Source organism: Leptonotus elevatus, chromosome 10 (assembly GCF_054856555.1).
Source record: "Leptonotus elevatus isolate MCC_2025b chromosome 10, RoL_Lele_1.0, whole genome shotgun sequence".
NCBI classification, from domain to species: domain Eukaryota; kingdom Metazoa; phylum Chordata; class Actinopteri; order Syngnathiformes; family Syngnathidae; genus Leptonotus; species Leptonotus elevatus.
In genome coordinates this window covers 17,233,447-17,247,414 of record NC_141248.1, presented here as the reverse complement: position 1 = coordinate 17,247,414, position 13,968 = coordinate 17,233,447, and the positions used below count along the sequence as shown (strand labels likewise).

General features: G+C 40.5%; 1 protein-coding gene across 3 annotated transcripts in view; it reads right to left on the bottom strand.

The window, feature by feature from the left end:
* Window positions 1-13,968, bottom strand: part of megf6b (multiple EGF-like-domains 6b) — a 54,227-nt gene that overhangs the window by 12,339 nt on the left and 27,920 nt on the right. For 2 of the 3 annotated variants that reach the window (XM_086086821.1, XM_086086819.1), the window contains exons 6-18: window positions 9,601-9,723; window positions 6,860-6,985; window positions 6,488-6,610; window positions 6,282-6,404; window positions 6,080-6,217; window positions 5,744-5,866; window positions 4,267-4,389; window positions 4,027-4,197; window positions 2,335-2,466; window positions 836-964; window positions 638-766; window positions 435-569; window positions 215-349 (exon numbers count right to left, since the gene is read on the bottom strand). In XM_086086821.1, the coding sequence (XP_085942947.1) occupies window positions 215-349; window positions 435-569; window positions 638-766; window positions 836-964; window positions 2,335-2,466; window positions 4,027-4,197; window positions 4,267-4,389; window positions 5,744-5,866; window positions 6,080-6,217; window positions 6,282-6,404; window positions 6,488-6,610; window positions 6,860-6,985; window positions 9,601-9,723 (1,710 nt within the window). Of the gene's footprint in view, window positions 1-214; window positions 350-434; window positions 570-637; window positions 767-835; window positions 965-2,334; window positions 2,467-4,026; window positions 4,198-4,266; window positions 4,390-5,743; window positions 5,867-6,079; window positions 6,218-6,281; window positions 6,405-6,487; window positions 6,611-6,859; window positions 6,986-9,600; window positions 9,724-12,326; window positions 12,597-13,968 lie in introns of those variants that run through there. The other variant, XM_086086822.1, reaches the window with a different exon arrangement.

Genomic DNA, 13,968 nt, shown 5'->3' with positions numbered 1-13,968 from the left:
CCAACTGCTGGCCGTTTTTTTGTAATAAATACCATTGCTTTAAGCGACCTCTTCAGCTCAGAAGCTGCATCAAAGCTTTCTGAATACATAGAAAAAACGTTTTTTTGTTTTGTTTTTTAAACGCATTAAAACGTTTTGGGGAGTGAAGGACAAAGTATTAAAAAACGTATTTATAAGTTTTGGGGGTTTGAGTGAGTTAATTGTGCGGACCCACCTTGTTCACAGCTGTCGCCATGACGACCCGGCGGGCACTTTCGTTGGCACTCCCCGCTCACGTGGTCACATGACACCCCGGCCGGGCATGCGCACTTCTTCTCGCAGCCGCCGCCGTACATTCCCGGGCTGCATTCTGCAGTTCGGGGGAAAGAAACACAGCTGCTCACATGAGGAGGCAAGTACAGGAGCGACATGTTTTTCTTCATCAAAGCGCTCACCTTCCTTGCAGGCGTTGCCTCGGTAACCGGGTTTGCACACACACGTGCCGTAACGACGGTGACACTCCGCAGTGTTGCGTTGGATGCACTGACATTCCTCGGAGCAGCCGGCACCGAAAGTCCACTTTGGACAAGCTGGAGGAAGAAGATCAAAATCAAAATGGAGTATTCTAAATATAGTTGGCAGCTTAAGTTGGTTTTACGGAGGTGGCAGAAGCGTCCATAGAGTCCGGGGTCACACAGGCAGGCTCCATAAGTGCGATGACAGCGTCCGTTATTGGCGCAATGACATTTTTTACGGCACTGTTTGCCGTAGAAGCCCTTGGGACAGCCTGCACACAGAAACAAAATCATTGAATTGCGTTTTGCCGTAGTGGCGGATGAACAAAGGTACAACTCACCATCTTGGCACAGTTCCCCGCTGACCCCCGGCGGGCAGCGGCAGCTCCCGGTGATGGGATCGCAGCTGGCGCCGTTCTTACACTTACAGGGGAAGGAGCAGTTTTGACCAAAATAGTCTTCGGGGCACGCTGCGGAAGGGAAAAGACTTTTCACTGGAACATTTCGATTGAAGTGAAAGTGTGTAATCAGTGTGTAATTTAACGCTATAAAGTCAAACAAGTCATATTAAATGCAAGACATTTTGAGCCCTCTATTTCATAAGTATATATATATATACATATTTTGCATTAAAACCCTGACGTATATAATCTGACACGTGCATTGCTAGGATAATCCATTAGAGGGCATTATCACCCACTTGATGGCTTTTCCAGCAATCTTGCAAGTTGAAACACCTTCACTTATGAACTCATTCACTCTCAGCCATTTTCACTGAAGCAACCCCCTTCGCTCCCAGATGTTTTACTGGATTTCAACTGATTTTACAAAGCCAACAGAATATTGTTTTCTATTGCTATAAAAAAAAACATGGAACATACTAAAAGAAAGATGAGAGCCTCTTCCTTCTTCAGGAAAAAATATATATACTTGTATCTATTTCCGTTTTGCAGCAATTAGCATTAGAATATAGCTAAGTTTCATGAATATTCATATTCCTGGTGACAACACGAGCAAAAAAAGCTGGTTGCAACATGGCTGATCTCTTATACTCTGCTGCCATCTGCAGGACGTTTTTTTAAAAACTACAATTGCTTTAAGCCACCTCTTCATGTCAGAGGCTGCATTAAAGCCTTCTGCATGCTCTTGCATTTAAAAAAAAACAAAGAAACCATTAAAACCGTATAAATATGTTTTTGGGAATGAATGTATTAAAATATTAAGTATTAAAAAACTTGTTTGAATGAGTTAATAGTGGGAAATGTTCTTTCTGATTTTGGGAAATACTAATATATTTGATATGTTTATTATGATATTTTATAAATGTATGAATTTAAAGCATTGTGACCGGATGTGTCAAATATGACACAAATCAAAAGTCATATGTAGAAGTTGATTTGCAAATGTTTTTATCTATTAACAAAGAATCTGAATTTTCTCTCATATATTTCATGGTTCAGGCTTTTTTAGGGTTAAAACCCCACTATTGATTTCAATAATATACAAAAAATATATGTTCTATCACATTTTTTTACTAGCTTCTCCCGCTAGCCGCCCTTGTTAGCCACTCCAGCCTATGGCTTCGATTAACTCCCGCTAGCCGCTCGTTAGCTAAATCCGACTCGCTAGTTTTTTCGGCGTCGCTCACCGGGCTTCACGCCAGTTGCTAAGGAAGTATTCGGTGGTAGGCTTGCAAAGTGTGGTCTTTCTGAGCCACCGCCATGCTATAGCGACATCTAGTGGTCACTTATTACACACTGTCACTTTAAAGGTCCATTTTTGTTGCAATCAGAAGAAAATGCATAATGGTACTCATGAACGTGTGTGTGTGCTTTCTCACTCTGGTTGCAGATGATTCCCGTCCACCCGTCAGGACATTCGCAGCCGCTCTTCCAGGCGTTGCACTTTCCTCCATTGGAACAGTCGTCACACGTCAGACTGCAGTCGTTTCCGAAAGTGTCGTCCAAACACACTGCAGGCCGCCAATTAACGGACTTTAGCAAAGTCGCAACATTTGAACTTCCGCTGACACTTTGGAGATGTTAAACGGCAACACAAAATACAGCCTTTGACTTCCTGCTGCTGCTGCTGTCGGGGCGGGTAAGCGTCAGCATTCCTGTGTGTGAGGCGGCTTACGTGTGAACCGACTGCCCGGGAGCGCTAATTGAACCCCGGTGAGACTTCTTGGAGTCACGTCACCGTTGAACAGATTGTTGAAGTGTCAATAACTGCTCGAGAATTGACAATTAGGGGCCCAAATTTGCTGCGCAGCGCAGGTCTAGTGCAACGTGCGTTCTAGCTGTGGACGTGGGTGGGGTTTCCTTTCTTTTGTCATTTTCATACGAAATCAGTATTTGCGCCGTTGTGGGAGTGAGCACAGCCGACTTGATTTAGATAGAATAGGGGTCAGCAACCTTTACTGTCAAAAGAGCCATTTTAGGCTAAATAAATAACAAAAAAATCTGAACATTTGAACAATGTGAGGAATGGAACAGTGTGTTTGTGTTAGTTTAATGTACTGAGGGCCCAATAGCTAATTCGAGCTGCGCCAGAACACAAAAATATGCTGCATACAATTTATTTTCTTTTTTTGTTTAGTTTTCGTACTTCCTTTTTCATACATTTTTAGACTTTTCTGCCTTTCTGTCAAATTTTTTGGGGCAGTTTTATGAACATATGCTAATTTTCTGCCTCTCTTCTTCCTTTTTTGGACATTTTTTTTCCTATAAATTTTCTGACATTTTTGGCAATTTTGTCTTGTTTTGTTTTTGAACATTTTATAGTTACTTTTTGAACATTTTCTTTTCTACCTTTTTAAAAATAAATACATAAATAATAATAAAAAAATCTCTGACTATTTTGGCTATCTCATGGATATTTTATGGTAATTTTTTGTTTAACCTCTTCCTTTTTGGACCTTCTTAGGCAATTTAAAAATCGTTTTCATTTACCTTCCGTCTCTTTTTTCTGTCAACTTAAAAATTTGGACTCGGACATTTTTTTAAATATTTTTATTATTAATTTCAAATATTTATTTAATTAGACCCAGTAGCCCCTTCAGACCCGCATTTTTTCTGCTGGGCAAACTGTATTTATTTGTTTTGCTTTTTTGGACTCTCGCAACATTTTTAACATGAACTCAACTTGTTATTGTGATTGGTTAGTTAAGATCCAATCATGAACCAGAAGTGTTAACATCATCCATGCAAATATGTCATGTCCACTGGGACCGTCTATGGGCCTGAAGGGTTATTTCATGTAAAGAATATTTTATCTGAAAAATAAAAAATAAATATTTAAAAACATATGAATTACTAAAAAAAAATTTAGGTCCACAGGGAGCCACTGGAGGGGGATTAAAGAGCCACGTGTGGCTCCAGCGCCGCAGGTTGCAGACTCCTGAGATAGATAATTGATTAAGATAGATCATCTCATCGCCTCGGCGCACAATACTCGACATGGCGGAAAGGAGAAATTTGAGCATAACAGTCAATGTCGTGAATTAGCAAACAATCACTTCAAGAACACGCACCAAACTTCTCAGCGAGATTACTCTCGGCCCTTAGCTCGCCCTCGTCGTCCTCGTAGTCGTCATAGCGCTCAAGGGGTTGACTGAAGTCCTGCAGCAAGGTGAGCTGGGGGCGAATCTGAGGCAGCTCGGCGGCGCCTCCGCTGTACAAGGCCTCAACTGTGTTGTCCAGAACTGACGGAAGACGAGTTTAGGTCGTGATTGACGTTGGCACTCGCCCACGCGTTGGTAGAAAGTACTCACGGATGCAGGAGAAGCGATCCTCGTGCAGACGGAATCCTCGTCGGCAGAAGCACAGGTAGGAACCGGCGTTGTTTTGACACGCGTGATCACAACCGCCGTTAGCTGACAAACACTCGTTGATATCTAAGCAACGAGAGAGGAAACAACACCGGAAAAGTTGCTCTTTAACTCTTTTTATCAATTTGTTTAATTGTTCCAGCAACTCATTCAGTGCCATAAATTAATTTAAAAAAAATTAAAAAAAGTTAGGGGCGACAGGCAATCAATTTTTTGGGTGTGTAATTAATTGCATGACTTCACTTAAATTTTATATCTGTTCTAAATGTACAATAAAAAAAATTATAGGTTTTCATACTCTTGTTAACAAAAGTGGAAAAAAATGTTAAACTAATAGAAATAGTTCAAATGAATTCTTGACGTAAAAAAAAAAGATGATTTAAATTTTGGGGCGTCAGGCGATTACAATTTGTAATCGTAATTAATCGCATGACTTTACTAACAAATTTTATATCTATTCTAAATTTACAATAATTAATTTTTTTAGGTTTTCATACTTTGTTAACAAAAGTAGGAAAACATTTTTAAACGAATAGAAATAGTTAAACTGAATTTTTGAAATGTATGTCCGTCAATGGCAGTGAATGAATAAAAAAAAGGAAGAGATTATTAAAAATTCGAGGCGTCAGGCAATTAACATTTTTAAATGTAATTAATCGCATGACTTCAATAGTTAACTCACAAATAATCACAAATTTTTATCTGTTCTAAATGTACAATTTTAAAAAATCCAGGTTCTCATACTCTTGTTAACAAAAGTGGATTATTTTTTTAAACTAATAGAAACAGTTCAAATGAATTTTTGACGTTAAAAAAAAGATGATTTAATTTTGGGGCGTCAGGCGATTACAATTTGTAATCGTAATTAATCGCATGACTTTACTAACAAATTTTATATCTATTCTAAATTTACAATAATTAATTTTTTTAGGTTTTCACACTTTGTTAACAAAAGTAGGAAAACATTTTTAAACGAATAGAAATAGTTCAAATGAATTTTTGAAATTTATGTCCGTCAATGGCAGTGAATGAATTAAAAAAAGGAAGAGATTATTAAAAATTCGAGGCGTCAGGCAATTAAGCAATTAACATTTTTTAATGTAATTAATCGCATGACTTCAATAGTTAACTCACAATTAATTTTTATCTGTTCTAAATGTACAATAAAAAAAAAATCCAGGTTTTCATACTGTTGTTAACAAAAGTGAAAATGTTAAACTCAGAAATACTTAAAATGAATTTTTGACGTTTATAGCCGTCAATGGCAGTGAATGAGTTAAATTCACTCAGATCATCTTGCAAGTTCTTGTTAAATAAATATTGTGTCTAGAGTCTCAATGATCATCGTATGAATGTAAAAGGGAGAAAGACAAATGGACTTTTTCTTGCGTTTGGTAAATGTGCGGAATCATAAACATACCATCGCAGCTGCATCCGTCCGAGCTGAGGCGGTAGCCCGCCGAGCAGTAGCACTCGTAGCCTCCGGGATAGTTGGCGCAGTTCTGCTGGCAGCAGGAGCTCCGCTGGCCACACTCGTCCACGTCTGCCAAATGCAACACAAGCGCCCAGACCAAACTTAACGATCTGTTTCCTTGAGGCACTTGAAATAATGCAAATGGCGCAGTTTGAGAGGCCAAATGTGAGTCATGAGAATGAGTGGGAGTGACTCAAGAGTTGAGTTGAGCACTTGTACTGGTATCGGTCTGAAAAAAAAGTGGTATCAAACATCTTTATACATTTTGGGGTGATATCTTACCAACACAGGTTTTAAGGTCATCATGGAGGCGGTAACCTTGGTTACAGATGCAAACCGGGCCGCTGTTGGAATGCTGGCAGCGGTGCGAGCATCCGCCATTGTTGTTCTCGCAGCTGTTCACGATCTCCATCTCGATCCCTTTGAAAAAAGCCAGCGTATTAATATCATGGTGGTGACTTTTTTACGCGACGGCAAAACTCACTGTAGCACTGTTTGCCGTCCGAACCCAGCTCGTAAGCGGCGTTACAAACGCAGGCGAAGGAGCCCGGCGTGTTGTGGCAGCCGTGAGCGCAGTCGGCCTTTTCCGTCTGACACTCGTCAATATCTGACAAACCAGGAATCACAAGGAAAAGTTGACGCAATCGTAGCTGCGTTAAAGGCGTCTGATTTTACGGCCAGTGCTTTTACCTTCACACGTGCGTCCGTCTTCGGCCAGGATGAAGCCCGCCCTGCAGTCGCAGTGCGCGTTGCCGCCGTCGGCGCGACACTGATGCGTGCAGCCTCCGTTGTGCTCGGCGCAGGGATTCTGCACTGTCAAGACACACGGAAAGCATTGGCTGGTAAATGCCGCAGCACAACACTCAAATGTCATAAGTCTCTGCTCAATGTAAAGAAACAAGCCTCAGGTCCCAAAAATGCCCACAAACAGAAGTATGAAAAATCACAAATCTGTCACATAATTACTGTTGTCATTTGGCGCCATGTAAATTGACTTGACATTTTCTCATAGGCAGTGAGTGTAGTCATGATTCATTTTTATTTCCGGGTTCGGGCACTTACATTTGCAATGCTTGCCATCCTCTGTCAGCTCGTAGTTGGGCTTGCAGCGGCACTGGAAGTGAGCGGCAGACTGCTGGATGCAGTACTGCTCACAGCCACCGTTGCTGAGGGCGCAAGAGTGCACGGCTACATGACAAAAAAAAAAAAAAAACGACAAAAAAAAAAACAGTTTCTAAAATTAGTCCAGATACAGAAATCCCGTAACAGCTTGAAATCGAAGTCACTGACAACTAAATAGAACAGCAACTTCTGTTCAACAAAGATATCTTCGATAGCAGGAACACATACAAACGCACACTCTCAAATGTATAACTACAATAGAATTCCCCTCTGAGAGAGTTTTGTCCTCGAGTCCCTTATTAACTCATTTTCACTGAAGCAACCCCCTTCGCTTTTTTTTTTTTTAACTTTTATTTATTTATTATATATATATATATATATATATATATATATATATATATTATTTATTTGTTTTTCATTTATATTAATTTTTTGTATTTCATTTTTAAATTCTAGGTTTTTTTAATATCCGTTTTTATTTTCACTTTTATTCATTCATTTATTTATTTGTAATCTTGGCAGCTTTGGTCCTCCATACCATCAGCGCTACTTAGGCAACAATCAAGTCCAAATCATACTCTGATGAGGTTGCGAACATGAGCGGCTCGATCATCTCGCCAGGCTGGACTCAATCACTTGAGCAAAAACACGAAGGCGGCCGATGTTTTTGTGCTTCAGTCAGGATCCATCTGTCAAAGGCACGCGACGAACCTCACAAAACTTTCCAGTCGAAACATTTTGCGCGTGTGGCACGGGTCTGACCCCGGCGGTCAGATCCAGAACTGGATAAGATAAGCAAAGCTGAGATCGAATTCATTCAAGTACATCTGTAGTTGTAGTTTTCCAGCCGCTGGAATGCTTTGCCCTTAAACCAGCGCTGCGTGTGATCGTGCTGTGAGGAAAGAAAAAAAAAAACTCAAGAAGTTCTCCATTTATTTGTGAGCATACTTTGCATTTTTTCCTGAAGGGCATCTGCACAGCTTTACAGCGTCAGTCTGCGAAGTCTCACGGAAGGGCTTTTCACCTGGGAGTGGCGCCACAACACGTGGACGCTGATGATCAGCGCAATCAGGCGATAGCGGCGGCGGCGAAGATCTACAAATGCTAGCCGAGACCGCCGCTGATTGTTGAAGCCTGTCTCCATCAGGAAACAAAGCATATGCTCTAAAAAAGGCTGGCTTCAATCCTAATCACAGGTGCTCTTCGAGCCAATTTTGTAGCAGATGGATCGTGTCCAGCTGTCATCCGTGAGCAGGAGCGCTTCCCGCCGCTGGACGCCGAACCGATTCGGACGCGTTCATGCTGTGTAATTTCACGGCCAACGTCTGCTTGAATTCATCTCAAGATCAGCTGCCAACTAATGCAGTTTAGTCGGAGCGATCCGTTCCCAATTTGCAGATTTGATGCAATTTTAAATGCCTCAATTTAAGTTTGCGGGCAGCACGGTGGCGTAGTGGTTAGTATGTTTGCGTTGGCTTGAATCTCAGCTCAGGCCTGGAGCTTGCGTGAGTTTTTCTTTGGGTACCTCAGCCTCCATGTTGTGCTAATTGAAGACTAATTGTCCACAGGTGTGATTATGATTGAATGTGTTCTTCGGGTGACTTGCAACCAGTCCAGGTGTAACCCTCTTCCCAGCAAGGCAGTTTTATGGTAACTCATAGTTTTGAACTCGGGTTTGAAAGCATTTACACTTGGGGCTAACTGAACTTCTGTTAGCAGTTTATTCCATTTGTGTGCAACAAAACTGCTAAATTGACCCGAGTCTGCTGACGGTTTACATTCCATGGTATTTCTTAATGTATTCAGGACCAAATCAGTTTTTTCCAAACTAACAAATTTAACTTTTCATCTCATTATATACATCCATAATGTAAAATAAACCTACAGCTGTCGCTTTCTGTAGATTTAAAAAGCAGGATTGAAGAGAGTTTGACATTCAGAAATTATCAGCAAAAACTAGGCTGTGTTGAAATACTTCCTGTTTTCTTTTTCTTTTTTCATATTTACACTGTCTCAAACTAAATAAGAGTGTCGCCATCTAGTGGCCGACAGTGGAATTACACACAGTATAAATGAGAGTTACACCAAAATATTATGTAATGAACAAACAAAAAAAGTCTGTTAAATAGTGCAAACCAGTGATGGAGAGGGGTTTATTGTATTTGCCTATTTGGCACATTGTGACCAATATGTATTTATTATTGTTACACTCTAATTTTTATATTTTTTAATTTCCATTTTGAGAAAATCATGCAACAAAGTGGCATGTTTTTTTTGTTTTGTTTTTGTGGCATGGCTATCCATCTTTCACGAAGCCGGAATTGACTTACAGCGCCTTGCAAAAGTATTCATCCCCTTTGAGACTTGAGAGAAAAGGGGGTTCGACAAAGTATGAACTCAGGGGGTGAATACTTTTGCACACACTACTTTTATTTATTTTTTAAAATAAGATATCCACTTTGTGTCACGTCATGATCGTGTGCTACTTTCAATGAAATATATTTATGTTTGTGGTCGTACCGTGCCAAAATATTGAAAAACTCAAGGGGGATGAAAACTTTTACAAGGCACCGTAAGTCTACAAAAAAAACAACAACTTTATTCCGTACCAAATGGAAGGCATTAGAAGACACCAAAGTTGCGATGCCATGCCGGTACATTCGAGAGTGTCATGTACTCACGAAGGCAGGTGCGTCCATCAACATGCAGGCGTGATCCCATCTGGCACTCGCAGTAGGAGGAGCCTCGGGTGTTAATGCATCTGTGCTGGCAGCCGCCATTGTGGACCTGGCATTCATCTATATCTGCGGTGAAGGAGGACGGCGGTGAGTTTTCGGACGGGATATCGGAAATCAGCGCAATGTGACTAAAGCCCGTCATTACGGCGAACTGCTTACGGACGGCTTACGGCGGGTTTTGGGGAGTTCATGTCGAGGAGATGAAGGATGAGCAGGTTAAGTAAAAAACGAAAAAACGCAACTGTGATGCAAATCAAGCACAAGAAATCCCGCCATGTGGTAGCAACTACTATACAGTTGCATTCTTTCCCCGTGCGCGTGAAGCCAACACGTGGACGCATACACATTCCGTTTAGCCCCATCAGGATATTGGAAGCAAAATAAAAAGAAGTGATGGAAGTAGCGCTGAGCCAAACATGACCGCAATTAGTTTCCTAAACATGTCTTGAATTAAAGGTCAAAAACGGATAAATTGCTGTTCACATCAGACTAACCTTCAACTCTCCAATATAACTAAAATGAGTGGAAATGGAACTAAACAACGTGACGTGAGATAATACCAGTGAGCAGCTTGTGGCCGTCTGCAAGCGCAGGTAACGCATCATAAACGAGCATACGGTAGTTGCTCACTCCAGGTGCCCATTTGCAAGCACAAACTATGTGGAAAATTCAGTAGTGGAAAGCAATATGACCTTACACATAATTATATTCATTTTTTATTAGTAATCTGGTGTTGATTACTGTCTAGTGCTGTTGTAAAGTGGTGGGGGTGTGGGGGGGGGGGGGGGGGGGACTGGCTCGAAGAGTGTTTTTGTCACACTGTGTGGGACAATGTGGCGAGTGGACAAGAGCATCTGGACCTCATCGAGCAGTTTGCGCTGCACATGTGTCTGTCCTGATGTTCACACAGTGCACAGGAGGACAGGCTGAGGCCACAACATTAGGTACACCGAGGCATGACGTTTCTCACCTACCGCAAGCCTGCGACTTGACGGTTTTTTGTTTTTTTTTTGTGTGGAAGGTATCTACTTGTCTAAAGTCTGCGTAAAGTATGTCTGCGTAAAGTCATTCGATTGTATTGGTAAAGTCATTCGAACGTCTTAGTAAAGTCGTTCGAACGTATTTATAAAGTCGTTCGAACGTATTGGTAAAACATAGACTAAATGCTAAAAACGGAACTCATCATGGCAAGTGTGATTAACTCATTAACTGCCATTGACGGCTATAGACGTCAAAAATTAATTTGAACTATTGCTATTAGTTTAAAAAAATATATATTGTTAACAAGAGTATGAAAACCTAGGGAAAAAAGTACATTGAGAACAGATATACAATTTGTGATTAATTGTGAGTTCACTATTGAAGTCATGCGATTAATTACAATTTAAAAAAATTAATCGTCTGACGCCCCTAATTATTATTATTTTTCTTAATTAGGGGCATCAGGCGATTAAAACTTTTAATTGTAATTAATCACAAGACTTCACTAATTTTATATCTGTTCTAAATGCACAATACATTTTTTTCGAGGTTTTCATACTCTTTTTAACAAAAGTGGAAAAAAATGTGAAACTAATAGAAATAGTTCACATGAATGTTTTACATCTATTGCCGTCAATGGCAGTGAATGAGTTAATTACAATTAAAAATGTTATTGCCTGACCCTCCTAGTTTTTAGCATATGGCCTACATTTTAACAATACGTTTTAACGGCATAGCCCAATCAAAAACGTTTAGTCCAGTAGGGTGACCAAGGCGACACGACAACACGCCAGGCCAGCCAATTTTAAGGTAAAAAGCAACATTTAACCGATCTTAACTTACTAGATGATACCTTTAACAACCACTCGTCAATGTTCGCTTTGAGCAAAGTTGTGAAAATGATCATCATGGTGAGTACGTACCTTTGCTATTTTTGACAAATGTAATATGCTAAAATAACACTTTGCATATTATATTGACAAAGTAGCACATTAGCTTCAATGATGAAGTAAGATTTGACTGTTTTTCCTTCTGTGCTAACAACACAAGCTGTGTTTTCAATCATGCAAACTCAACACACGGATTTTACTGACAATAAAAACACAGCCAGTCGCGGCTAAACCAGCAAAAGGGGAATAAGATCGTCTGGCTTGTTTCCAGCAATAGCGTTGGACCACAGACGTAATCTTCGATTTGACCCCGTCGACGTCCCGCGTGCGATACAGCGTGTGGGGCACAAAGGGGTCTTTAAAAATCGTGTTTCGGTGTCTTCTGCGGCCAAACGTCAGCCTCGCTCCATGTGCGGCAGCTGGCAGTAGTCATTTCGGCACTTTTTTCTTTTTTCCTTTTCCATGCGTGCTGCACGCTGCGCTTTGGTTTAAGGGAAAACAAGTCCCACTAACCACAAGGCTTGACGGCACGTTAGCGCTCTGCCCGCACACACAACACGCTTGTCAGTGTCGTGTTTATGATGTGCACGAAATGAATTTCATTTGACGTATTGCCAAGATCAAAAAGATGCTTATCCTTATTTAAAACACACTTTTGTTCCTGAGAGATGCGGCCATTTTAAAAGATATTCCGTGATGATAGCATGTTTTCAATGAGTATTCATATCAGAATCTTTGAAGACTCCCAGACTGCTCCGATTGCTCAATCTGGAATTTGGCCAGGAAGTCCTCACTTACCTGCAGCCCTGTGAGGCAGGTTGTAGCCGTGGTAACCGTAGAAACAATGCGGCCTATAGCAAAGCCTCCTATAGAAACCGTAGGGGTAGTTTGCCGCAGATGCAAAAAACAATTCCAGGAGCATCAGGAGGAAAATCCACCATCCTGATGCCAAAACCATGTTAGGGTATTATCCCTCAGGGAGTATAAATATACAATTAATCAAATTTACAAACTAAGTGAAAACTCCAGTTGCAAGAATGGGAAAATCATTATGAAAAAGGGAGCGTGCGGAATGCCGGTGGGGTTATCTCTCATTCAGTCTAGACTGCCTCTGGAGTTTTTGTGTCCTTCCATCTTCCTCTCACACTCTCGCCCTCCCAAAGCTCCAGTGTGTCCGTCATGCAAAAGACCCGCCCACCTCACGTTCAGCTCTCGCGCAAAGCACCTCCAACTCCTGACACTTGACATACTGTTGTACCGTAACTCCAGCAAAAATGTAGATGCTTGTTGAAATTTCTCTTGGATTTGTAAAAATTAATTAATTGATTTAAAACGAATTCATCTAATTAATATTTGGTGCAATTAATTACACATACACTCTGAAAATATTCCCATTTGTTATATATATATATATATATATATATATATTAGGGGTGTTAAAATCGATTCGGCAATATATCGATTCAATATGCGGCAGAATCGATGTTTAAACATAAATTTTTGATGGAAATATTCAACAAAACGTCTTACACAGGGTTAAGGTTCACACTTTAAGCATGGAAGAATGTTATATTAATGGAACATTATGTCTCAATATTTTATTTCAGTGCTGTACAAACATGAAACAGACTACAACCTGTTTGCTAAATACAGTGGCTCAGTTATAAGCCTGAAGTTTCTGATAAATAAATAAATTTTCATACAAATCTTACAGTGTTTACTGATTAGTATTTTCTAAAATTTTAATTTAAAAAAAAATCGCAATAGTCAATTTATAGATTTGTATCGAATCGAATCGTGACCTATTAATCGTATACATATTTATACATATATAATAATTTTCATTCAAATCCTGAGTAAAAGCCAAATTTCAGAATGTCATTTAGGAGGTCGTCAGTGCACCCTCCAGTGGAAAAAAATCAGCAACGACAGTTAATTTTAGTAAAAAACTGAAGCTTGTGTTCTGTCCCTTACGGGCCAGATTCTGGGAAAAAAATGGAAAAGAAGGGTCACCAAGGGTAACAGAAATTTGTGACACAAAAGCCTGGAATAGAGTAAGAGCGTGACTTGAGCAAGATATTTTATACTTTAAGTATGCGTGTTTTGGGGAGGGAAACCAGCAACCAGGTGTTGAGAAGAGAACATATGACGAGCCAATATGTTTCTGTCTTTGATGCTGACATGTATAAGGAAAAGAATGTGGGCTTTAACATTCGCCAGAAATCCTATTCCATAGTTCCAATCCAAACATCTGAGAGAGGAATGGGACCGCCTGTGTCTCGTAAGGTCAATACGCAGACATATTAGCCGGGCCAAAACAGCACTCGAGTAAACAAATCACAGCGCAAATGTGAACCACCGCGTCGCCTGACGGGATAGCTTCAGACTTCTGTTCTGTGCTGCGCTCTGATTGGCCAGTCTGCATGTTTGGGGGGTGTGG